This window comes from Eublepharis macularius, chromosome 14 (genome assembly GCF_028583425.1).
Source record: "Eublepharis macularius isolate TG4126 chromosome 14, MPM_Emac_v1.0, whole genome shotgun sequence".
Classification (NCBI taxonomy): domain Eukaryota; kingdom Metazoa; phylum Chordata; class Lepidosauria; order Squamata; family Eublepharidae; genus Eublepharis; species Eublepharis macularius.
In genome coordinates this window covers 69,660,373-69,686,533 of record NC_072803.1, presented here as the reverse complement: position 1 = coordinate 69,686,533, position 26,161 = coordinate 69,660,373, and the positions used below count along the sequence as shown (strand labels likewise).

The following is a 26,161-nucleotide window of genomic DNA, read 5'->3' as shown; positions in this document are numbered from 1 at the left end:
AGACACATTCTGCTGAACCATCTCCTGGTTTGGGTCTCTCTCTGTTGAAGGGCCTGTCCTATTGTGCAGAGCCTTTTCGTACCTACCTTTGTAGAGATGCAACCGCTCAGGGTGGATCTGGTTTTGCCCTCATGGCAGTGTGGATGCAGGAATCCTCGCTCGCTCCTTTCATCTTGACACCGATCCCCATGAAATAACGACTAAAAAGTGGCGTAGGGGAATCAGGTGTCCACATATTCACGGCCTCCAGTCTTGATGACTGTGAAGCACCCATGTGTGTGTCTTCCCTTTCCCATGTGTAGTTACAAAATTAATTTCAGCTTTCCCTAAAACAATTAGCATGCTTTGATTTTTCTGTTCCCTACTTTCTAAGCATCTGTTAGGTCTGAACAGTGGCAGACATACTATATACAGTTTTCAAATATCTGAAAGGAACTTGACTTCTGAGGTTGAAGTGAAATAATAGCCTCCTTGTAAGCCAGTTCACCGCTTTAATGTGAATTAATTAACGATGTACTCCGAGTATACATGTCTATACTTTTAATGTACACACTTACATGCATCTATTATTCGGTCTGAACCTCAGCCGATTCCAGCTCTCTGCCAGGGTGTGTGTGGCTAAACACACACACGGTTGTTTCAATAATTATGCATTTTATACTGTGTATACATACAAAGTGGCTCTAAATGTCTATTCCAATACCTTCTGTCTATCTTAGAAATAAAGAAGTTTGCAGAAAGAGAAATGGGTGGCAGATACATGCTCTAAAATATGTTTATATATATCCTGAGGAAATCCTGTGCGACTCAAAAGGTTGCATCCTACATTTGAAATGCTACTTGGTCCAAATAAAGACCATGTGCCTGAAAAATGAAACGATTGAAGTTTGGAAGACAGAGCTGTGTCCAAGACAGGATCTCTGAAATGACTCATTTCGTTCCCAAAGTAGTAGATACTGTCAGGAGCCTTCGGTATCCGTGTTGTCGCTGCCCGACGTGTTCTCCCAATCTACTTCATGGTACCTCCCTTTTGGCACTCTTCTCAGTGCCCTCTTTCTGAAAAACAGGTTCCACATTTACTTAGAGGAAAGTGGCTTGCAATCCCTCGTGTCTTATCTCCATTGCCTAATAAAACCAGTGTAATTACCAGTGCTGGATTGCTATGGACCCATCATCTAGGAGAACGGCTCACCCATTATATATCTTTTATCTGTGACTAATACATGACCTGGATAGCCCAGGCAAGCCAGATCTCATCAGATCTCAGAAACTAAGCAGCGTCAGCCTCAGTTAGTAATTGGATGGGAAACCTCCAAGGACGACCAGGGTTGCAGAGGCAGGCAAGGGCAAACCTCCTCTGATAGTCTCTTGCCATGCAAAGCCAAACGGGGGTTGCCATAAGTGAGCTACGACTTGATGGCACTCTCCACCACCAATACAAAGACACCAGATTCCACCCATCTCGCTGTCTCTTCCAACGAGGCTGAAGAGGACTAGGATGGAAGCTGTGAGAGGAAGTGCAATTTTGAGCTCCTGAACATGCTTTGCTCATTAATAACACATCTGATGCAGCTTGAATTAACAATCCTTCAGACCTGTCAGAAATTCCCAGAATGCACCAGGACTGCAGTTTCCCTGTAGTGCTCATAGTGATGCGCCTCCATGACATGAGGAGGCTGCTGCCCAACAACTTGCATGTTTGCTATAAGTCCCCTGTGTAAGTACAAAGGTTCAGGCACGGTACCTCCGGTAGTGCTCAAAGCTGTCCTTCATTCGCCTGCGCCCTTTCTCTGCCAGCTCCTGCTCAAGAGGGTCCTCTCCCTGAAGAAGCAAAGCAAGCCTGTCACGGCAGAACCAGTGCCTGACATATTTCTGCCTCAGCACAAAGCTACGTGACGCGGGCAAGGAAACCTCTTGGTGTTCAAACCTCTACTCGAGTATGCAGTGCCCAGTTGGCAGGCTGCGGTGTCCAATCCCAGGCTGTGTCTTTGGACCTGCGCAGGTGGGAGGGGATTTCTGGAGCAATGGATAGGGGGAGGGGGAGGAGCTTTCTAGGCAAATGCAGTTGAAAATCTGCAGGGAGGCTCAGTGATCAATCGGACAAGCCTGAGCACGTGAACCATGCTCGCATTGGCCAAGCTCGCAGAGCTGCTGAAAAGACATGTGCATGACATGGGAAACAACAACAACATTAAAAATTCTCCCTACCCAAAGCAGCAAGGGCACGTCCATATCCATTGTGAAAAAGCAGCACAAAGAAAGTTACGTCGCCTAATGCTTTATTTACCATTGGAGAGTTGAGAAGCTGAATGTCTCCTAGTGTGCTGAAATGCTGCTCCTGACAAGCCGAGGTTTCTTCTGACAGAGAGAAAAATAAACAAGTTACAGACTATGGGCCAACTGTTATTCTTGAATAATACCCCTAGAGCTCATTCTTCATAGACCTACACCACCCTGACCTGGATGGCTCAGGTCGCCCAATCTCATCTGATCTTGGAAACTAAGCTGGGCCAGCCCTGGTCAGTTTGAATAGGAGACCACAAAGAAGACCAGAGCTGCTATGCAGAGGAAGGCAACGGCGAACCACTCAATGTCTCTAGCCCAGAAAACCCCGGTAGTTGCCATGAGTCAGCTGCAACCTGAGGACATGCACACACGCACGCTACCCAAAGTGGTTCCTACTTATGGGCATGCAGGTGAAAATCATGCACTCAAGGTCAAAGACCATTAAATCTACCTTTTGGGAAATGCAAGCAAATTCTGTTTGCAGTGCCCAAGATACAATCCACAATATGACTCTAGGCACCCTAAGCAAAGGCGGCGGGGGGGGGGGGGAGCAATCTCAGCCACAGAATAACTTACTTTTGCCAATGACTTTCAGATCGTCCTCTGGATTTCCACAAGGAGTAATCTTCACGGAAGAAAGAATTTTGTGAACAAGTTTTAACACTAATACACATTTGCAAGCATTCTGTGACTGCATAGTAGAGGTAAGACTGTCCCTCTGCATGAAATGCACACAGAAATGAACAGTCATTTGTAACAAGGGTTCTCTTTGCACATTTGGTCAGCCACCACACATCTATCGGGAGTTCCAGGTATACATCAGCAAGGGAATATGCTGCTTCTCAAATTACTCTCATTGGTGAGAACAAAGCTGAATGTTTCCTAGTGTGTCAGAATGCTGTTCCTGACAGAGCTTTCTTCTGAGACAGAACAGTCCAGAAGGACAATTTCCCACCCATCTCCCACCAGATCCAGGCCTGAGGTTCTGTTCACTCCTCCTCATCACTGGGTTTTTGTTTTTGTTTTTTGCAATAAAGCTCTTGAGCAGAACTGGTGCCCGCAAGAGTATCCCATCAGGACTTGCATCTAAGCTGCTGCTGCTTTGCTGCCAGACTTCCATTCCCAGCCACGTTGGCTCTTGTTCAATCACGTATCCTCTGCTCCCTCCCCCAGCCTCCTCCCTCCCTCCCTCCCTTCTCTCTCCATGACTGTAAGCTCCTGAGGTCAGGGGCCTGTCTTGACTTACATTTTAAGCACTTTACATATTCATGGCACTGCATGTCGTAAGAATAATCAGAATTAGAATGATAGCCAAGAGAGCATCTGAAGGGTTATTGTTGCTTACTCTGCCCCAAGGAGCAAGAGCCGTACAGGTGCCCAACTCACAACTCACTTCTTGGGAGCTTCGGGACGAGGTTTCTTCAAGGTCTGAAGTCTGGAATTGAAGAATAGCAGTTAAGAAATTAAGAAGTGAAGATTTGCTGAATGGAACAAATCTTGTGCCCTAAGACCACAACGCTGATGAGTGGGGACTGGGAGGCATGTGATGAAATGACGCTTCATCCCAGATCAGCTGTGCAAGGTAAGTATTGGATTTGCACTTTGTGGCCACGCAAATGCTCTCCGAAAACCACATTTAGAAGCAGGCAAGGAGGACTGCGGGAAACTCATCCATTAGGTAGGACGGGAAGATCTTTGTCCCTTGTTGCAAAAAAAGGAGGAGAGGGATATTGGGGCATTCTTTTGGTGAAGGAGAGGAGAGGAAAAAGAGGTCAACAAAATACAGAGAAAGAAAAATTAATACATCCTGGACAGAAATATGGAAAATCTAAGGTCATTTTGCCCACCCCCTAATTCACCTCCAAAAGGGGGCAGGTTTTAGGCAGTTTTACATTTTTTTTATTTTCCTTTGTTCAGATGTTGTTAGGCAATTTTTGTTTATATATTTTTTCCTTTTGTAAGCAATAACAATTTTTTTCTTTTTCCAAAGTTGTTGTTGTTCCAGTGCTCTGCCTGCACTCACACAGAAGCCTAACTCAACTCATGCTTAGCAGGGCACAAAGAGAAGGGAGAGAGGGAGGCACCTGCCTGGGTCTAAATGGCTCCCTTTCCAGGGTTTATTATATTATTATATTTATACAGATGAAATTTATTATATTATTATATTTCCAGGGTTTCTCTTAGATCCATGGAGTATGAGCAGGGCTTTTTTTCCGGGGGAACGCAGGGGAACGGAGTTCCGGAACCTCTTGAAAATGGTCACATGGCTGGTGGCCCTGCCCCCTGGTCTCCAGACAGAGGGGAGTTGAGATTGCCCTCTGAGCGGCGCGGAGGGCAATCTCAACTCCCCCCTGTCTGGAGGTCAGGGGGCGGGGCCACCAGCCATGTGACCATTTTCTCCAAGGGCAACCCACTGAGTTCCACCACCTCTTTTCCCAGAAAAAAGCCCTGAGTACAAGTGTAGTCGCTTACAGAATACTAGACAATCATATCTCTAATTCATAGGGAGTTCAGGATGGGGTGTGGCATGGAACAAAACTGGAGAGGTGAACTCCTTGTTGAGGTCTAGCAGCTGGAGACCTGGGGCAGCTGAGTAAATTCCACATTGTCTGTGATAAAATGTGGTACCTGCAGGATCTCTTTCATTGCAGGGGTCATTTGGGCTGACTCTGAGTTCCCTTTATAGTGCTGGCAATGGCTACCTGATGGACTGGCAGACGTTTCCAAATCATCACCAAGGGCAGCCCGATGTACAGCTCATTTCAGCAGTTCATTTCCCAGGCATGAACGATAATGACAAGGTCTCCATTATTCCGGAAGGGGTCCTATTGGCAAGCCAGGTGGGTTGGTGAAGTGCACTCCTGATTCTTGGAAAGGAGAACCCTAAAAGGTGGGCCACAAGTTTGTGGTATTTGACTTTTCCCCCTGTTGGTTTGATGGGCATCTCAATGTCTCTTTGAAGAATGGTTGACAGTCAGGGTAGAAAACAGAAAAGGCATTGCAGAGGGACTGCAGGATACCCTGAGCCACCCATACTCAAGCTTTTTAAAGGGGGGTCCACATGCTTGCAAAGTACCCGCACGCTACCTTCTCCCTCCATAAAATAAAATGCAAGAATCTCACATTCATTAACATTGAGCAAGTTAATATTTCATTGTCTTAATTTATGGAGCCACAGGCTCATGGGGGCATCTTGCATATGATGCAGAGGCAGTTCCAACGGTGCCTCCCAGTCTCTCAGAGCTCTGCCAGCTCACCCAGCTCTTCCTTCCCAGCCTTGTGAGCCACCAGTGAGAAAGGAGCAGCCCTTGTTAGGGAACCACTCTGTTAAGCGGTTTAGCCCCAGTTCAGGAGGACTCTCAGGCCTAATGCCAAGCACAGTGCCAGTCAGTGCCATCTTTTCAGGACAGAACAGGCCAGGGACCCACTGCCATTGGGTGTGGTACCTACCAGTGTCGAAGGATCAAGATGCAACCTTTTCATTTTGGCTTCAGCACTGAGCAGCTGCCCCTCTTTCTGAAACAACTGCAGCTGCAGTTCATCACACCTCTCCCCAAGCTCCCTGATCTGCTTCCGATAGACATCCTTGTCTACCAGACTCTTGCAGTACTGCTTGTGGAACGCCTCTTGAGTCAGGAGGGCCTAGAAAAGACACACACAGAGAAAGCAAAATGTTAAGAACAATCCAACAGTCTGATCAGTAATGTCAACCTAACCCAAGAGCTTTCCGATTTTGCACCAGAAAGACCGAGGAATGCAAACAGGCTCCAGTGCTGCATTCCAGGCTGTACCTCCCACACCTGCTGTTCTGTGCTTTAGAATCAACTGTTGCCCCCCCACCCCCACCCCAGACAAAGGCTCTTGGTCCCCTTCATTCCAGTCCAATCTCAGAGGAAAGCCCATCACACGATTTACACAGTTCTACAGAGTTCCAGGGTGACCAGGGCCACGAGCATTTTGTCCTCCTAGCCCTCTTGATGGCTACTTCATCCACTGTTGCAGAAGGGGGGGGTCTAGAATAGGGCCCATCAAAGGGGGGCGGGTCTAGAATAGGGCTGCACAGCCTGTGAGCCACCAAGCCAAACACAGTTCACTTGCAGCTCCAGGGGGTCTTGATAGCCATTGCTTTTCTCTTGCCTGCCTGAAACAGCAACATCAGGAGGGTTGTCAGACCCTGTCTGGCCACAGTACGAGGCTTGGAAGGTATGTGCTGCCCGTGGTGGGCCACCAGTTGGGTGACCCAAATCACAGACTGCAATTTAGTCAGGAGAAACCACCCGTCTCTGTGAGGCTCAGCAGCATTCTCCTGACGCTTCACATGGCCAGCGTTTTAAATCCACTCAGGAAAGGAAGTGCTCCCATTTATGGGGATCAATGACGGAAAGCAGGGGTGGGGGGAGATCATTTGTCACACTGTCAGGAAGAGGCAAGAGAGATTACTCTTAATATCCTGGCCTGGAATCCAAAAAAAACAGTAGTGCGCAACATGATGCAGTTAGATGCAGGTTTGGCAAGAACTGGAGGACTAAGGTCCCTGATGGGTCAAATAGATTCCTTCCCAGCTCAGAGGCAAAGCATACTCCCCCACACACACTGACACCTCGTCCACTCAGGGCCAAACTACAAGTGACGCCTGACACAGGTTGGACACTTGTCAGCTTCCCTCAAGTTTTGATGGGAAATGTAGGCAGCTTGGCGGAACGTTGGACAAGTGACAGTTGAAAAGTCCACTGGACAGTCCTCGGAGAGCCAAGCTGCAAGACCAGGATGCCTGCATTTCCCATCAAAACATGAGGGAAGCTGACAAGTGTCCAACCTGTGTCAGGCATCACTTGTAGCTTGGCCCTCAGTCACCTTGAAGCCTGGGAGCGGGAGGGCCAAGAAGTTGTGGGATCAGGATAGCCAGTTTGTCGCAATCCTCAGAAAAACAATTTCAGGTTAAGGCCTTCCAATTACTTTAAATGGGGAAAGAGAGGATTAAACATGAGAATTTGAGAATCTTGCATATACAGTGCAGCGTGGTGATCACTAATGTGCAAAAGATCCTTTCCCTGGCTTTTTCGTGTGAGGAAGATTTTAATCTATCATACCTGGAATGATACCCACTCCATGCAAGATGTAAATGTTGCTGAACCAGCTGGGGGCAATGACCCGCTGGCTTGTAAATTCAGCATTTGTATAAATGGAAAATTGTCCCACAAGGCCAGTACAGCCATATTTAATTTCAGAAGAAATTAAATTCTAAATTCTTTAAAAATTCAATTTTAAATTCTTTAAAAATGGTTGAAAGAAAGAGTAAAGAAGTCAATTCTCTTTCATATGTTTGGAAGTCATTTAAATCCACCATAATGGAAGCTCAGTCAGAATTTATAACCACAGAGCTGAAAAGTTATTGTGGTAAAAAGATCCCTTAGGCCTTTGTTTTTACCGCAGAGAATGAGAGATTTACTCAACTGGCCCCGGTGTTAAGCCTCCTTCCGGTGTACCCCCCCCCTTCCCTGTTACATCTGGAGATTATGCTCTGCTTCCACTAGCAAGACATTCACAGAACTGCAATCTGACCGGGGGCCATCAGACGCCCTGTTTTTTAAAAAGGAATTCCCTCCTTTGCTCAGCTAACATGAAGAGGACGGGCACTTCTTGAAAGCTCATTTTTGTTAGAGATATTCTCAAACTTAGAGACAAACACGATTTATAGGGTATAAGATTTTGAGAGTCAAAGCCCCCTTCTTCAGATTCTTCAGATGAAAACATGCAGAGCCTGAATGTGTTCCAGCCAGGGGTGCTTCGAAGTGGCACCAACTCAACTAGGCAGTGGGTGGTCTTCAGGCAACGGTGCCCGGCGTTTTGGATTCAATCAAGTGCTCACTGCTTCTCTCTTATAGGCATGATCCCAATGACTCCACTTTCAGAAAAAGAATGTTTTAGCTTAAGGAACACAGCATACATGTGATATATATGTTTAAAAAAAACCCTACAGAAATCAAGCATAGAGAAAATCAAAAAGATATATATGAACTCCTCTGTCCCTAAAGATTACTTATCTCCTGTCTCTGGCGTTAAACAGGTGGGCAGAAATAAGTTAGTAGTTTCACGGTTGTTTTTCACCTTCTTCACCTGGCTGGTGACCTCTCTTTTAGGGTTGCCAAATCTAGGTGGTGACATTCCTGGAGATTTGGGGGTGGAACCTGGGGAGGGCAAGGTTTAGGGCTGGGGGGGGCAGACCTCCGTGGGGTATAATGCCATACAGTCCACCCTCCAAACTTGCATTTCCTCCAGGGAACTGATCTTTGTCATCTGGAGATCACTTGTAATCCTAGGAGATCTCCAAACCATATTGGATACTGGTAGCCCTACTTTCTTCAACCCATTGTATCTACCTGTGTCAACACACAGGATGGTGTGGTGTAGTGCACAGTGTCGGACTTGGATCTGGGAGACCCCGGCTTGAATCCCCCACTCTGACACGGAAGCTCCCTGGGTGACCTTGGGCCAGTCATCGTCGTCGTCATCACCACCACCACTGCGTTTATATACCACTCTTCTAGACAGAGCGGTGTACAAGCTCGTGTTATTATTATCCCCACAATGCAGCTGGGGAGCTGGGGCTGAGAGGAGGGGCTCACCCAAGGCCACCTACAGAGCTCAGGGCAGGAGTGGGATTCGAACCAGTAGAGTGCTGATTCGCAGCCAAACCACTTAACCACTGTGCTACAGTCATACTCTCTCAGCCTAACCTACTTTACAGGGTTGTTGCAAGGATAAAATGAAGATTTGCTTGCTTGCTTGCTTGCTTGCTTGCCCTGGCAGATTCCACAGAGGGAGTTAGTGCAGTCAGTTTCAAGGACATTTCAATAAACAATGTAAGAGGGTCTATAAATGCAGCAATCTAATACAGAGTTGAAGAAATGCTGAAACAGAGCATAAGCAGTTACAGCTTGTACCGGAAGTCTGCAAAAGCTGGACTCACAAAGAATAATAGCAACCCCTCGTCGGCAACAGTTACAAGGCTGGTGTAGGACGGCCCTGGCAGATGGAGTTAGTGGAGACAGACAGACAATATCACTTTCCTGCCACCACGTCTCTGTTATGTGAACCACTTTGGATTCCCCATTGGGGAGAAAAGGCAGCGTATAAATGAAGCAAATAAAAATAAATGTCTGCTTTATCATAATGGCTTCCCCAAGTGCCCCTTTGAGGCTGGCTGGCCCCCTTCTTAAAAGTAGGGCTTCTCTCATAAAGCCCCTTCTGAAAATACACCAAGTTGGGGAAAGAGCTTAAAAATGCTCGTTTTAGGTGAGTAGCCGTGTGGGTCTGTAGTAGAAGAGCCAGATTCAGGTCCAGTAGCACCTTAGAGACCAACTAGAATTCCAGGGCGTGAGCCTTCAAGAGTCTGAGCTCTCTCTGTCAGACACATTGCTGGCCTCTAAGGAGCTACTGGACCAGAATCTTGCTCTGAAAGTGTTTGGGCCCTTAATGGCTTCACCTCTGAGCATTCACAGAGTTTAAGCCCTAACAAGAATTTCTCTAAAGCAGAAAAACAGCCAGGGGAGCGGTTAGGCCATTAGACTGCAACAAAGCCTGCAGCGGACGGAGGCTGTTTTGTTCGTGGTTTGTGGGCATCAGGCTGGCCACTGTGGGAAACAGGATCCTGGAGTGGGTGGACTTTGGGTGCTGTCCAACAGGACTCTTCCGGATTTCTTACCTGATCCCTTTCCGCAGCCACTTCTTCCATCTGTCTCAAGACAGCTTCAATACGATCCTGGTAAATCCGGTTATCATTCTGCAGGGACACGCACCTGAGCTCCAACATTTCCTTCTCCTCTACGAGCTGCCAACACAAGCAGAGCCCCCCAAGGGGTGTTTAAAATGGGCTTGAAAGAACCTGCCAGAAGGTCCTCAGATTGCAAATCCAGAAGCTGGAACATCAGCGGACTTCCTGCTGGGAGCCTGAAATGCAAACGGTCTCAAAATGCAGCGCTTGCTGCCGAAGAGGAAGTTTCACCTCTGAATTTTAAAAACAGCGTTCAGGTTCTTAAATGCTATCTGATGAGCTGGATCCAGCCTAAACCTTCTGCTAACAGAAAGCACGTCTGTCAGCAGAACAGAACTTTCCTTATCCTCCCCCCCCCCCGCCACCACCACAGTGCACAAAGCCACCCCTGTGGGATGGGACCCTCAGGAAGGGCATGAGGGTGTGCAGCAGAGAGGGGGGTGGGGTGGGTGGGCAGAAATGACATCAGCAGAAATGTTAATCTGACCCAGCACAAGATTTAGGGGGAAACAATGACATTCTGAGCAAACTGCCAGTGGGAAAGATGAGGATTTCAGGCAGTTCTTCCTCCACAGAAGCTGGCAATTGCACTTGGACTCCAAAGCCTGTGTTCAGCCCCATTTACTCGGCTTCCAGGCCCAGGATAGCCCCTCTGACCGGGTCGGAGCCCATAGCACAGTCAGGGCTTTATAGCCTTTTCACAGCTCTATGGCTCACCAAGACTTCAAGTCACAGTCACAACATATGGACGCCGTCTACCCAGGCGAGGGCCGTGGCTTACTTTGTCTCTCATCTCCTCAGTCCCCCGGAGCATCTGCCGCAAGTCATAGAGGGCATTGACCAGCTTCTGGTGCTCCCCCAACATCCGTGCCCGCTCCGCCTCCAGAGCCTGGCCAGAAGTACTTTCTTTCTCGGAGCTGCTTTTCTTGGAGACCTCCCAGGGTTGAGGGAACATAAGAACATGAGAAAAGCCTCAGTGGATCAGGCCAGCGAGGGCCCATATCGTCTAGCACAGTGTTTCACACAGCAGCCAACTAGTTGCTCTGGAGGAGCAAACAATCCGGGTGCAGAGGTCAAGGCCTCCCCCTCGTGCTGCCTCACAGCCCCCCTGGTATTCTGAGCTGCACGCAGAGGTTCCCTTTAGTCACGTCAACCAGTAGCCATCGATGGACCCCATGAATCCATCTAACCCCCTTTTAAAGCTCATTACGTTCGTGGCCATCAGTATATTCACTGGCAGTGAATTGCACAATTTAATTTCTCATTGAGTAAAGAAAATAGGAGAAAGGGCTGGGGCAGCCTTAGGCATTTGGAACCACCCGGGCCATTATAGGGGACTGCCTGCTTCCGTCAGCCTCTCCCCCCCTGGGCCCCCCACTCTCCCTGGGAATTGCCTCACTGCTCCCTCTCCCCCACCCCCTCCTGCCTCCCTCTTTTCTCAGCACTTTGGAGAGCATGATACTGCCTCTGTCCCAGCATGCAGCAGGCCTGAACCTGGGAGAAGCATTTCATCTATTTCACGACTGAGGCCTGTAATAGGAAACCTTTTTCTCCTGCTCATTTATTTAAAACATTTACAAACCCACCATTCTCTCAGATAACTGGGCCCAGGCGGGTAACACATCAGCAAAAATGAAAAAAAAAATACCATCCCTGGGATGCTGCAGAGTGTGAATCGCTTTTTAGCAACAAGGGAGACGCTCTAAGGTTGCCCAGCTCCAGGTGTGGCCTGGAGAGCTCCCAGAATTGCAACTGACCTCCAGACTACAGAGCTCGGACTACAGAGCTGGAGAGAATGGCTGCTTCGGAGGGTGATTTCATGACATTACAAGTGGGAGACATGCAGGCCTCATTCCCCCCTCCACCATTTCCCCTTCCCTGAGAGCCCCCATAGCCTCTCCCTCTTTCTTGCTTCCTTTTCTCCTTCCCATCCGCCAGCCAACTGACCTTTATCTGCCCCTTATGTTCAGCATTCCCTCCCCCCTGCTAGCCTTTACCTGAGAAAACTAGAGCCCAACTGTGCCGTGTCTGCTGCTAGGCCGGGCCCAGTTGCATAGTCATTTTTTTAATGTCATTTTATGACATTTATGGTTTGCCTTTCTCACTGAGACTCAAGGCGGGTTACACCGTGTGAGAGTAGTACAGTCAGTATCAAGGACAATGCCACAAAGACTTGCAGGCAGCCACTCACTTTCCCTTGTGTCTTCCTCCCCCCATTATTTCTTCTTTCCCTCCTCCCGGAAATTCCCACATCGTCACCTTTCCCTGCTCCCTTCTCCTCACCTACCTGCCAGTCTACTTTTTATCTACACCCCAATCTTCAGAGACATTTATCATGTATATAGTTCATTTATACCCTGCTTTTCTCCACAATGGGGACCCAAACCAATTTCCATTGCTCTCCTCTCCTCCATTTTACCTTCACAAAAACCCTGTGGGGTAGGTTAGACTGAGAGTATGCAAGTGGCCCAAGGGCACCAAATGAACTTCCACGTTTGAAACTGCATCTCTGCAATCCTAGACTGCAACTCCTACTACTGCACCAAACTGGCTGCTATTGAACAGCAGCACGCAACCAGGCCTCGGTAAGTCATGCTAGTTGCATAGTAGCTTGTGGTGACTTGCTACTATGTGGCAGCAACCAAGCCGGGCCCCAGTGAGTTCTCCCTCTAAGGCCAAAACAGATGTGGAAAGGGCCCCACCAAGGCTTGAAGGCTGGCAACACCATTGTGGTTGCCTAGCAACCCCCACCCCCCAACCAGCTACTTCATTCCTTGAAAGCTACAGGTGCTGCTTTTATTATTGGGGGGTTGTGTTAACCCCTAATGGATTTAGTGGGTTTTTTTTTTAAAGAGTTCCATTTTAATCAGGTTTGAAGAAAGGTTTGTCAGGTTTGTCTTGCCTGTTTATGGCTCCAGGCTCCCGATTTAAGTTTCCACAGATTTGGCCATGTTGAGAATTAGCTCTATTGCTGAGGCCTTGCTGAGATCTCTTTTCCCACCCCCCTCCCCTGGCTCCACCCCCAAATCTACAGGAACTTCCCAACCTCGAGTTGGCCACTCTGCTCATGAGCCCCTGGTCGCTAGAGGTGTCTGCTGCCCAGAGACCTGCAGTGTGCTTTCCAGCTCCTTGTTCTTGGCCAAGAGGAGGTCCTTCTCCCTCTGGATCTCCCAGACGGCCTCGTGGCTGGGCCGCTGCGCCATGGCATGCTTCAGCTTCAAGGTGTGTTTCCGCTGCAGTTTGCAGTCATCTTCAGCCTTCGACAAGCTGTGCCTCAGGCAGTCAATCTGTATGGGGAGGGGTTGGAGTTCCAAGAAGGAAAAGGTGGTGGGGGTGGGACAGAAAGTACTTCAGGTGGCTGCCTGTGGTGCTTTCCTGTCTCCAGTCTCAAATCAGCGGAAACTGCCAAAATCTCAAAATTCCACCCTCCAAATTCCCAATGTTCAAGAAGCAGTACTTTTTCCTCTTAGAAAGCTCTGCAAAAAAACCATCTACCAAACCTGGATCTAACCTCCTGTCTTATTTATCTATCTTACCTTGTGGCATTGCTCATTAAATTAAGTTCTCACTAAAGGCAAGCCAAGAAAATAGCCAGAGACATTTTCTTTTAAATGCAACTGCTGATGGCATTTTCTCTCTGATTTTCCATTCCAAAGCTTCAGTGCATATCTGATGCTTTTCTCAACAGAAAATCCTCTCTGCCTCCCACGGAGATTGCAGGAAATCTGGCCTCCTAAGAGTTGGGGGGTGGGATGGGGCAGAGAGCAAGAGGAGGAGCTTGCCCAAGGGAGTCTCAACCAACTTCTTTAAGCTCTTGGTGAATTACCTCTGTCAAAGGGCACCTTTAAAAAATGCAAAGGTGTCCCCTCCCCCCACTCTCGGTGTGCTGGTTTTTCAAAGAAGAAGAAAGGACATCTGGATTTTTGGAACTGGGCTGCTGGAACAGGGAAAGGCATTTCCACATGGGGGCTGTGTAGCAGGGAGGCACTGTGGGCTTCACCCTTGTAGTGAAGTTCCAGGTTAAATATGCTCAACGGCAAATAGCTCATGAATTGGAGGTGGGAGAGTGTAGTTCAGTGGCCAACACTCTGTGCATAGGATCATAGAAGGGACGCTGGAAAGGACTCCAAGGCTCATCTAGTCTGCCCCCCTGCACAATGCAGGAAATTCACAGCTATTTCCCCCTCTCACCTCCCAGAGAGACCCCTGTTGTATGCCCAGAGAAAGGCATAAAACCTCCAGGATTCCTGATGTTCCGGGAAATGGCGCAGCGCTGTCGGGCTTGCTGAGCTTCAGCTCAGAAACCCGATCCTCGCATCTTCTTTAAGGCTCAGCTCTCGAGCTTCAAAAGTCCCCCTCCTGGAGAGGAGGGCTAAGTTGGAGCACGGCAGGGGGCATCAGGCGGAGCGGCATCTCGGCTTGCGACCCCCAGTCTGCTTGTTTGGCGGAGGGTGAAGAGGAAGCCTTGAGGCCCGCGAGCTGGGAATCCCGAACTCTGCATAACTTAGCACGACTGAAAATGACAAGCACCATGAATCTGCAACAGCAAACGTTTTAATACGTTCTGAACGTATGAGTGAGATCTAATCTTTTTTCTTTTCAACCTAACTGAAGCGGCTACCAACCTAGAGAAGTTTCAAGTGTCCCCCCACCCTTTCTCTTTTTGTGCTTCTCTTTTTACCTTGTTTGAATCAAGGGAGCGGGGGGAGAGAAGAAACTAATTGCTTAAGATCCAAGGTACCATAAGGACAGACTTTTGCTTATTCTGTACTAAGTGAAAAATTAAGACTACCCTTAAAATAAGAGAAGAAGAGGCTCAATAGACTTCTATATGGTCACCTATTGATATTTAGTAACATCAACATATGATCAACGTTGCCAATTTTCAGAAAAGTTTTGGGATTGACAGAAAAAGAGAAAGACCTCTGAGTTACTGATCAAGACTCTCTGGATTACAGTGTGATTTTTGCCTGCGTGTTTTTTGTTTGTTTGTTTGTTTCCCTTTTGACTTCTGTGATTTTGGTCCCTGTATTTTTTCTTTCCCCCATTTCAGGATATAAACATATGTTTTTGTGTCTTTTGTTATTTCATCCTTCCCTTCTTTTAATGGTGGATTATTTTTTATTGCTGAAGTTTAGCTGGACCTCTACTTGGTTGGATCTTCATTCTTTATTTTTTGTTTCTTTTGGGGGGGGGGCTCCCAAAATGGAGTACAAAGTAATTGAATCTGTATAGTCCCTCTCCCATTTCTTGTAGCTTCAAGAAGAAGATCTCCCAAGACTGTAACTTCCAGTGCATAAATTGGCTCAGCAAGAGAGAATGTTGTGTTTTCTCTCCTAGAAAGATATTTAAATATTGTCTGGCTGAAGGAAAATGTTTAGGAACATTGTGGTTTATGAAACAAAACTTTTTTTTTCATCTCAAGTGGCTAGAAGGAGGGAGTGGAGTGAATGAGGCTTGACTATTTTTAAGTTACTGAGCTGAGGATAGATAGTAAAAATAATAGAGTGGAGATATTTGTTTAAAGATGTTGCCAGGTAAAGAAAAAGAAAAAGGCCCCAAACCATCCCCTGGAAGCCTCAAATCTGTGACATCAGCTATGGCACAGACATCTATATCCACACAGGCATCAATCCAGACAATACAGGCTAGCATGGCCCAGTTGCTTGACCAAATGAAAACTATGAATGATAGGTTTGAAGAGTTCCAGAATGAGATGAGAGAAACCAAGAAGGATGCAGCCGAACTAACATCTAAGGTGCGAAAAGTGGAGAAGACTCAACAGAATGAAGATAGGATTGAGAAGGTATCCAAAAGCCAGTTGATGATGGAAACTAAACTGATATCCTTACAGATGGAGAAAGCAGCATTGATGTTGCATTTGCAGAATGTGAAGGAGGAAGAAGGAGAAAATACCTTAAAGGTGGCATCAGGGCTATTGGCAATAGCACTAAATATTCAACCAGAAGAAATGGAAACAGAGATAGACATGGCCTATAGGATCAGTTCATCCTATGCAAAAAAGAACAAAAAACCATGGGAAATTCATGTAAGATTTATCAGACGCAGAATCAGAGATGATATTCTTAAAGCAACACGAGAGACTACTTTGAAGTGCCAAGATGATGTGATAGTCCTACGAAATATTCCATGGGAGGTGCAAATGAAGCGAAGGGAATATGGATTTCTGATGGATTTACTATGCACAAATGGAATACAATATAGATGGTTGATACCAGAGGGACTACTTTTTAACTTCAACAGACAAAGGTCCAACATTAACTCGATTCCTAAAGCACAAGCATTTGTTCAAAAGAATTTGATGGCGGACCAGAAATCCAAGGAAGGCAAAGGAGAGGAAGAAAACATAAGCCCACAGTCTGAATCAGAACCAGAAACAGAAGATGGAGCAAGAGGAGGAGTACAGACCAGGAAGCAAACCAGAGAAGAAAACAAACAAGGTAGTAAGAGAGGCAAGAAGTAATGGCCAGTAACTCTCTAGAAATACTCTCAACAAATATTAATGGATTGAATTCCCCTCAAAAAAGAAGAACATTTACATACCTGAAAAAATTCAAAGCAGAGATTATGTGCCTTCAAGAAACCCGTATCTGAGATAAAGAGGAAAGGCTCCTGAACTGTAAGAACCTGGGACACACATTCATTGCAGCAGACAAAGTTAAAAAGAGAGGTCTGGTAACATATATACAGGGAAGATTGAACCCAAAACTGATCTATGCCTGTGACCAGGGAAGAATTCTAATGACTGAACTCCAGAAAGGCCAAAGAAAAATCTTCGTAGTGAATATATATGCCCCAAGTGAGCAACAAGAAAAATTCTTTCAAAGACTTTCAGAACATATATCCAAATTGAAATACAATGACATATGCATTGTGGGAGACTATAATGCAGTAGTGGACAAAAAGCTGAATAGGAAACATGAAGAATGGGAGAAAAGGGGCAAAGTGCTTCCTAAAAAATTCTTTGAAATGGCTGAAGAAATGGCCCTTGTAGATCTATGGAGAACACGAAACTTGAACTCAACTAATTATACTTTCTACTCTGACAGACACAAATCTTGGTCACGAATAGATATGTGTTGGGCCTCAACATCGTTAGTGGCGGATATGGAAGAAATAGACATTTTGCCACAAGTGATTGGAGACCACAACCCTCTGTTAATAAAGATAAAAGAGGAAAAAAGACAATTTAGGTGGAGACTAAATACAAGTTTATTAAAAGACAAAAAATTTAAAGAAACAATTTCCAAAGAAATGAAATGGTATTTCAAACAAAACTTAAATAATGAATCTACCATAGATATAGTATGGGATGCAAGTAAGGCTTTCTTCAGAGGACTGGCAGTTAGATATGCGGCAAGTAAAAAGAAAGAGAGAAACAAAGAATATCCAAATTTGGAATCAAATCTAAAAAAAGAGGAATATAACTTTAAAAATACTCCTGAAAACAGTACATCAAAAATGAAGGTAAAGATACTTTAACATAAACTTAATTTGATGTTAACGGAGGAGATGGAGAAGAAAATTAAATATGCCAAACTAAACTACTTTGAAAATGCAAACAAGCCTACAAGATGGTTAGCTTACAAGCTAAGGAAAGAAAATACCAAAAGACAAATAATGTCACTGAATGATGAAAAAGGAGAGGAGAAAGTTCTTCAGGAAGAAATAAAGAAGGTGGTTGAATCCTACTATAAGAAGCTCTATGGGAAAATGACTGCCCAACCAGAACAACAAGATGTCTATTTGAAAAAAATGAGATTAAAGAAATTCAGTGAGGAACAGAGGAAAATTCTAAATGACCCAATCACTATGAATGAAATAATACAGGCCTTTAAAAAGCAAAACAAGGGGAAATCTCCAGGCCCAGATGGCATACCAGCTTAATATTATCAATGCTTTGAAGAAACCTTAATTCCTCCCTTTAAAAAGCTGATGGAAGAAATCGGTTTGGGATCCATGGAGGTCTAACGCAGCTCTAAGTGCAGAGCTGACCGGGCTGCCGTTTCAGCGGCCGGAGGGGCACAAATAGCCCCCGGCCACCTGCTCTCAGGCGGAGAACAGGCAAAGAACGCTCAAAGACCTCAGGGCGCGTCGATCTCGGGCGAGGGGGGGTTCTGCGCTAAGGACTCTCTCTCGACCCTTGAGGTCCCACCCTTTGACAGGTCGGCATAGATCTCTGCGGCAGACCCGGGGCCAGTGCGGCTGGCATAAGACCTTTGTGCCCAAGCTTCAACAGGGGGAAAACAAACGGAAAGAGAACTTAAGATTGAAGCAGTGATTACAACCCAGAAAGACGTTTGAAAAGGTAAAGATCACTATCTCCTGAATTGGGATGGACTGTTAAGAGTAACGAAGTTTTAAAAGGACTTTTTAAACTGCAACAGACTTACTATAAGGAGGGGGAAACCCGGCAAGAAATAGATTGCAAAAAGGACTAAGTAAAAAGAAGTAATTTAAGAAAAGGGACATTTGTTTATCATACCTGTGGTTGAGAATCGATAGCAGGCTGTGGGAAAATTTCTACCATCGCGAGAGCTGCAGCGGAGAGTCGGGAAACAGGAAGTACGTAATAGTGATAGAGTCGCCAGAAGGAGACGGCCCCTACTGGAAGACAGGAAGAAGGGCATCGCCATTTTTGAACAGGGAAGGGCTTTGGCTTCAGCAAGGGCGGAAGTAGGACATCTTGGATTGCAAAAGGGTACAGAGAAACCATAGAAAAAAAACGCCCGACATTTTGGATTTTTGGAGTGATTTTTGTTTATTTAAAGGACCGGGACTTTTAAATTAGTTAAAAGGATTATCAATTTGGATGCCACGGAGCTAAGAAAACGTGCAGACTCGTGGGAGCGAGGTAAATCAAGCCCCACGATGTCGAAGAAAGAGTGGCAAGCAGCCATAGAGAACTTGGACAAAAAATTTTGTGAAATGCTGAAGGAGCTTAAAGAAACAAAATTGGAGTTGGTGAAAGAAGTCAAAGATGTCAAAGAGACAGTTAAAAATGAGCTGGCAGAAGTAAAAAAGGGAATGGAGACGATACAAACCGACTTGCAGGCAGCGCAGCAAAAAGTTAACGATGTGGAGAAGGCAATGGACAATCTTACAGAGACGCAGCGAATGGATATGAGAGTAATGAGGGGAAGAATGGCAGTTGCGGAGAGTAAATACATGGAGAAGCAGCTGAGGTTTCGAGGTTTGTCGGAAGTAGAAGGAAAGACAGCACAAGAACAGGTGACTGAAGTGTTAGCTGAATACCTGGAAAAGGAGGAGGAGGAGGTTGTGGCTTTCTTGGATGTGGTGTACCGAATAAATTCCAGATTTGCGACCCAGAGAAAGGTACCAAGGGATGTGATAGTGCAATTTACGACAAGGAATGTAAGGGAAATGATAGTGACTAAGCAATTTCAAGATCCACTGATAGTTGATGGCAAGACAATTATCATTATGAAGGAGTTACCCAGATCGGTGCTCTTGGACCGGAAAAAATACAAAGTGTTAGTTCAGATGGTTGTTGGGGGTTTTCCGGGCTGTATTGCCGTGGTCTTGGCATTGTAGTTCCTGACGTTTCGCCAGCAGCTGTGGCTGGCATCTTCAGAGGTGTAGCACCAAAAGACAGAGATCTCTCAGTGTCACAGTGTGGAAAAGATGTAGGTCATTTGTATCTACTCAGGAGGGGTGGGGTTGAGCTGAGTCATTCTGTAAGAGTTTCCCAGGGTGTGGAATGCTAATGGAGGGAGGCTTCACTGTATCCTGAGGAGGTTCTTTTGCATATGGATTGGTGCTTGATGTGCTAATCTTCTCTGCAGGGCTATTGTCGGGTGTGGAGTGTTTTGTTGGCCAACAAAACACTCCACACCCGACAATAGCCCTGCAGAGAAGATTAGCACATCAAGCACCAATCCATATGCAAAAGAACCTCCTCAGGATACAGTGAAGCCTCCCTCCATTAGCATTCCACACCCTGGGAAACTCTTACAGAATGACTCAGCTCAACCCCACCCCTCCTGAGTAGATACAAATGACCTACATCTTTTCCACACTGTGACACTGAGAGATCTCTGTCTTTTGGTGCTACACCTCTGAAGATGCCAGCCACAGCTGCTGGCGAAACGTCAGGAACTACAATGCCAAGACCACGGCAATACAGCCCGGAAAACCCCCAACAACCATCGTTCTCCGGCCGTGAAAGCCTTCGACAATGTTAGTTCAGACTTTGAAAGATATGAAAGTAAGATATAGATGGGAATTACCGGAAGGGATATCTTTTGAATTTGGAGGAGTAAGAAAGCGCATCAGATCTGAATTGGAAATGGAAAGGTTCATGACGGACAATGAAAAAGACTTACCAACAACAAGGCTTTGAATATGGGGTGCAAAGTTTTATCGTGGAATGTAAATGGACTCAACTCACCTAATAAGCGAAAAAGCATTTTCCACTGGCTATTAAAACAGAAATGTGATATAGTTTGCTTACAAGAGACTCATATTAGAAATCAGGACGTAAAATACCTTAAAGTAAGTAAATTGGGCATTGAATTTGTAGCGGCCTCAAAAAAGAAAAAAAGGGGAGTGGTATTATATATAAAAGAAGAGCTGCAGCCAAAGGTGATAATTAGAGATGGGGAAGCCAGATTTATAGCAGTGGAATGTATTTGGAATTTAAAGAAAGTGTTGGTGATTGGAATATATGCACCTAATGGAGCTAAAGAGTGCTTTTTTGAGGATTTAAAGAAGCAACTAGATGAACTTTCATATGATCAGATAATACTTGCAGGAGACTTCAATGGAGTTACGAATTTGGAACAGGATAAGAAATCAGCCACTACACAAAAGAAAAGAGGTCTATTACCAAAGACTTTTTTTGGATTAATGCAACAGGAAGCATTGGAAGATGTGTGGAGAACGCAGAATCCCACAAGCAGACAATATACCTTTTTCTCTGCAAGACATTCTACCTTATCGCGTATTGATATGATCTGGGCCTCAAAGGACTTAGTACTTTGGACTAAGGAAGCAGAAATAATGCCCATGGTAGGCTCAGATCATAACCCAATTATGTGGAAATTTGGAAAAAGAACTAAGAGAAAAGGATGGAGAATAAATGAGGATTTGTTGCAAGAGGGAGAAAATATGGAAATGTTGAGAAGGGAGACTAAATTCTTCATACAGTATAACATGAATCAAGAAGTACCAACCAACAAGGTATGGGACACGTATAAAGCAGTAATCAGAGGTGTATTAATGGACTTAAATGGAAGACTTCGAAGGAAAAAAGAGGAGAAGAGACAGGAGATTATGGAAAAAATAAAAGCCAAAGAAATACAGCTGAAGAAAAGACCAGGGAAAAAGAAAATATATCAGGATATTAAAATCCTTCAGGAGCAGTTGACGGCTATGAATAATAAAGAACTGGAATGGAATCTTAAAAGACTGAACCAAAAGTCGTTTGAAGGGGCGAATAAACCTGGGAAATTTTTGGCGTGGCAATTGAAGAAAAGAAAGGAGAAAAAGATAAATAAAATATGTGATGACAATAAAGTACACTTGGAACAGGTCGCTATTAGCAGAGCCTTTTATAAATTCTACGCTAAATTGTATGATAAGAAAGAAGTGAATAAAGATGCGATAGCCGCATATCTGGAGAAAATGAAGCTTCCAGTAATTTCCGAGGAGTGGAGAGTCAAACTAAACAGCGAAGTAACAGAAGAAGAGATAAGGAAGGCAATACAGTCAACAAACTTGGGAAAAGCGCCAGGGCCTGATGGACTTACAGCTAAGTTTTACAAGGCAATGGCCAATGAACTGGTACTGTTTTTAAAAGAGGTGATCAATGGTGTTTTGAGGGACCAAAGGATCCCAGATACCTGGAGTGAAGCAAATATATCATTGATCCCCAAAGAAGGACAGGACTTGACCAATGTCAAAAACTACAGACCTATCTCTTTACTCAATAATGACTACAAGATTTTTGCAAAGATCTTGGCGGAGAGAATAAAGGGATGGCTAGCCGAAGTTATTGGAGAAGAACAAGCAGGCTTTTTACCAAATAGACAAATTAGAGACAACCTAAGGACAGTTATAAACGCTATAGAATACTATGACAGGCGATGTGATAAGGAGGTTGGTTTCTTCTTTGTAGACGCTGAAAAAGCATTTGACAATTTGAACTGGGACTTTATGTTTGCCACCATGGAACAGCTACAAATGGGGGAAAGGTTCATAAGAGCAGTGAGAGAAATTTATAGAGACCAGAGTGCAGCAATTGTGGTGAATGACGAGCTGACTAAAAAATTGATTATTGGAAAGGGTACAAGACAAGGTTGCCCGCTATCCCCATTGTTGTTTATTTTGGTTCTTGAAATTTTGATGATGCAGATTCGAGAAGACAATGCAATCCGTGGTATAAAGATAAAAGACTTTTCCTATAAGGTCAGAGCGTTTGCAGATGATATAATGTTAATTGTGGAAGATCCAATTGAAAACATGCCCAAGGTAATAGAAAAAAATTAAAGAGTTTGGAGACTTGGCAGGTTTCTATGTAAACAAAAAGAAATCAAAGATTTTATGTAAGAATATGACCAAACAAAAACAACAGTTATTAACGGAAATAACAGATTGTGAGGTAACAAGTAAGGTGAAGTATTTGGGAATTGAATTGACTGCAAAAAATATAGATCTATTCAAGAATAATTATGAGAAATTATGGACTCAAATAGAGCATGATTTGATTAAATGGAATAGACTGAACTTGTCATGGCTGGGAAGAATTGCAGTAATCAAGATGAACGTGTTACCAAGAGTTATGTTTCTGTTACAGACGATACCAATCATTAGGGACTCCAAGCAATTTGATAAATGGCAGAGGAAAATATCAGAGTTTGTGTGGGCAGGCAGGAAGCCTCGAGTGAAAATGAAAGTATTACAGGATGCAAAAGAAAGAGGGGGAATGCAACTGCCCAACTTGAGACTTTATTATGATGCAATCTGTCTGGTATGGTTGAAGGATTGGATCATGTTGAAAAATCGCAAACTGCTGGCCTTAGAGGGATACAAAAAATTATTTGGATGGCATGCATACCTATGGTATGATAAAGTAAAAGCAGATTCTATGTTTCTGCATCACTATATTCGGAGAAGCCTCTTTACAATTTGGAAGAAGTATAAAGAATACCTACAAGAAGGAATTCCCTCCTGGGTGGTTCCATATGAAGTAATAGATCCAAGAACGGTCGACAATGAACAACAGTGTTTAACGTATAAGGAGATAACTCAAATAGAATCTTCTAAAATAAGAATAAGAACGCAACAAGAGTTGTCTCCAAACTACGACTGGTTTCAATATAGACAAGTTAGAGATCTTTATTACTCAGACTGTGCGAAGGGAGGGATAAGGATGGAGGACTCAGAATTAGAGAAAGTAATTTTACAAGAAGACCAAAAGGAAATTTCCAAGGTTTACAAAGTGTTGTTAAAATGGTATACTGAAGATGAGATAGTCAAAGTGCAAATGGTGAAGTGGGCTATAAACTTCAACAAAGAAATAACAATGGAGGCGTGGGAATACTTGTGGAAACATACATTGAAAATCACGACATGTACCAATATTAAAGAGAATATTTACAAAATGATCTACCGTTGGTATCTGACGCCAAAGAAGATTGCGCTAGGGAATTCGAATATGTCTAATAAATGCTGGAAATGTAAAAAACATGAGGGATCAATGTATCACATGTGGTGGACTTGCGAGGTAGCTAGGCAGTACTGGGGAGAAATAATAAGAGTAATGAGTGAGATTTTACAATTTCAAGTTAATAAGAACCCAGAACTCCTGCTACTGAACTTGGGAATGGAAGACATCCCAGCACAACATAGGACATTGATATTTTATATGACGGCAGCAGCCAGACTTTTGTATGCGCAGAAGTGGAAAGTACAAGAAGTGCCAACTACTGAGGACTGGATTTACAAATTGCTGTACATGGCGGAGATGGACAAAATGACAAGAAAACTGAGAGACCTTGATCCAGGGCAGTTTAACATGGACTGGGGAAAGCTGAAGCAATATCTGGTGAAAAAATGGGAGGTGGGAGGAGAACTGTGGCAGTTTGAAAACTATTGAGGTACACAGGAGGAGAGAAGTGACTATACCGAGGGGGTGGAGAGTTAATGGAAAAATTCTAAGCAACTTTATATGACTTTTAAGTATTATATTAAGTAGCAATAGTGTTGATACTATGAGAATTATTGGGATAGAAATTAACTAATCTATATTTTTTGGAAAGATAACCGTATAACATAGAGTGAATATATACATACATACGTAAATTTAAAGATAGGTCTAATTGTTAGACTTATGGTATATGTATAGATAAAGAACAATATATAGAATAGAAGCCTAAGTAAATGACAATAAGTGTGTATAATAAGTATGTGTATAGCAGTATTGGAATTGATGTATAAAGGGGGGCAAATTGTTTGTCCCATATCGAAGAGAATAGAAGGAGTAAGATAAAACACAGGTTATCAAAATGAATATTATTAGTAGTTTTAATGAAGAAGATAGATTAAGAGGAGTTTATTTATATGACAATTTATATGACAATCTATATGTGAAAGGAAGTGGAAATAGTGCTTAGAAGAATCTGAAAGTATATTATAATAAATAAATAAAATAAGTATGAAGGGAGTAGAGGGAAAGTGGATAGGGGGTTGGAAAACTGTTGGAAGTCAACAAAAAGGGGGGGGGAAGGGAGGGGGTTAGAATTAGAAAAAATTAAAGACTGTGATTATAATTGTTATTATATGTTTCTAATCCAATAAAAATTCTTTTTTAAAAAAAAAAAAGCTGATGGAAGAAATATGGGTTACAGAATCCATACCAGAAACATGGAAAGAAGCTACAATATCCTTAATACCAAAGGATGGAACAGATTTGAAGAAAATCAAAAACTATAGACCAATCTCCCTGCTGAATGTAGATTATAAAATCTTTGCAACTATATTATCAAGGAGAATAAGGAAACTAATGGACCAGATGATCCAGCAAGACCAGGCTGGCTTTTTAGCGGGACGACAGACTAGCCATAATATAAGAAAAATACTAAACATTTTGGAGTATTACGAAGCCCATCCAGAAAAACAAATGGCTCTGATGTTCCTTGATGCAGAGAAGGTGTTTGACAATCTCAATTGGCAATTTATGTTTAAACAACTAGATGAGACGCAATGTGGAGAAAACAGAATAATACGAGGAATTTATGATAAACAAGTACTAGAATCTCAATTAATGGCTAACTAACAGAACCAATAGAAATTGAAAAAGGAATAAGACTAGGTTGTCCATTATCTCCTCTCTTGTTTATACTGACACTGGAACCACTTATGGACAAGATCCGAAACTCAGATGAGATCAGAGGAGCCAAAATTAAGAAGCAAGAATACAAAGTACAAGCATTCTCAGATGACTTAGTTTTTATTTTAGAAGACCCTTTTAACGTCAATACAGAAGCTCTTGCAGGAAATCAAAGAATATGGAGCTTTGGCAGGATTAAAAATAAATATTCAAAAGACAAAGTTGATTACTAAAAATATCCAAAAACGACAGATGGAAGAATTAACTCAAAAATCGCAACTAATAATTGAAAAGAAGATAAAATATTTAGGAATTTGGATGACTAACAGATGTAGCTCCTTATATGAAGACAATTATGGGATACTGATAAAAACAATCAAAAAAGACCTGGAAAGATGGAAAGATCTTCAGCTATCATTGACGGGAAGAATAGCAGCGATAAAAATGAATGTTCTCCCAAGAGTTCTATTTCTGTTTCATTAGGAATACCCCAAGTATTCTTTAAATACCTTAACTGGGCTGTACAATCTTTTATCTGGCAGAACATAAAACCACGAATTAAGCTGAAAGCCCTACAAGATACTAAGGAAAAAGCAGGCTTTGCCCTACCAGATTGGCTCCTATATTATAAGGCTTGAGTGCTGACATGGCTGAGAGAGTGGATTATTTTGGAAAATGAAAGGCTTTTAAACTTGGAAGGACATGACCTATTGATGGGCTGGCACGCG

The 26,161-nt window shown here is 44.0% G+C and overlaps 1 protein-coding gene and 1 long non-coding RNA gene across 3 annotated transcripts in view; one reads left to right on the top strand and one right to left on the bottom strand.

Moving 5' to 3' along the window:
- Positions 1–483: 483 nt before the first annotated feature.
- Positions 484–26,161, bottom strand: part of CARD9 (caspase recruitment domain family member 9) — a 65,980-nt gene continuing 40,302 nt past the window's right edge. Inside the window, exons 4-12 of one of the 2 annotated variants that reach the window (XM_054997292.1) lie at positions 13,168–13,347; positions 10,842–10,994; positions 9,992–10,117; positions 5,737–5,928; positions 3,680–3,721; positions 2,863–2,911; positions 2,288–2,358; positions 1,745–1,821; positions 484–1,056 (exon numbers count right to left, since the gene is read on the bottom strand). In XM_054997292.1, the coding sequence (XP_054853267.1) occupies positions 960–1,056; positions 1,745–1,821; positions 2,288–2,358; positions 2,863–2,911; positions 3,680–3,721; positions 5,737–5,928; positions 9,992–10,117; positions 10,842–10,994; positions 13,168–13,347 (987 nt within the window). In that variant the 3' untranslated portion in view covers positions 484–959. The remainder of the gene's footprint in view (positions 1,057–1,744; positions 1,822–2,287; positions 2,359–2,862; positions 2,912–3,679; positions 3,722–5,736; positions 5,929–9,991; positions 10,118–10,841; positions 10,995–13,167; positions 13,348–26,161) is intronic. The other variant, XM_054997291.1, reaches the window with a different exon arrangement.
- LOC129341937 (uncharacterized) lies at positions 2,902–5,374 on the top strand. Its single transcript, XR_008598180.1, has 3 exons — positions 2,902–2,990; positions 3,643–3,868; positions 4,973–5,374. It is a non-coding gene; the product is annotated as an uncharacterized LOC129341937 (long non-coding RNA).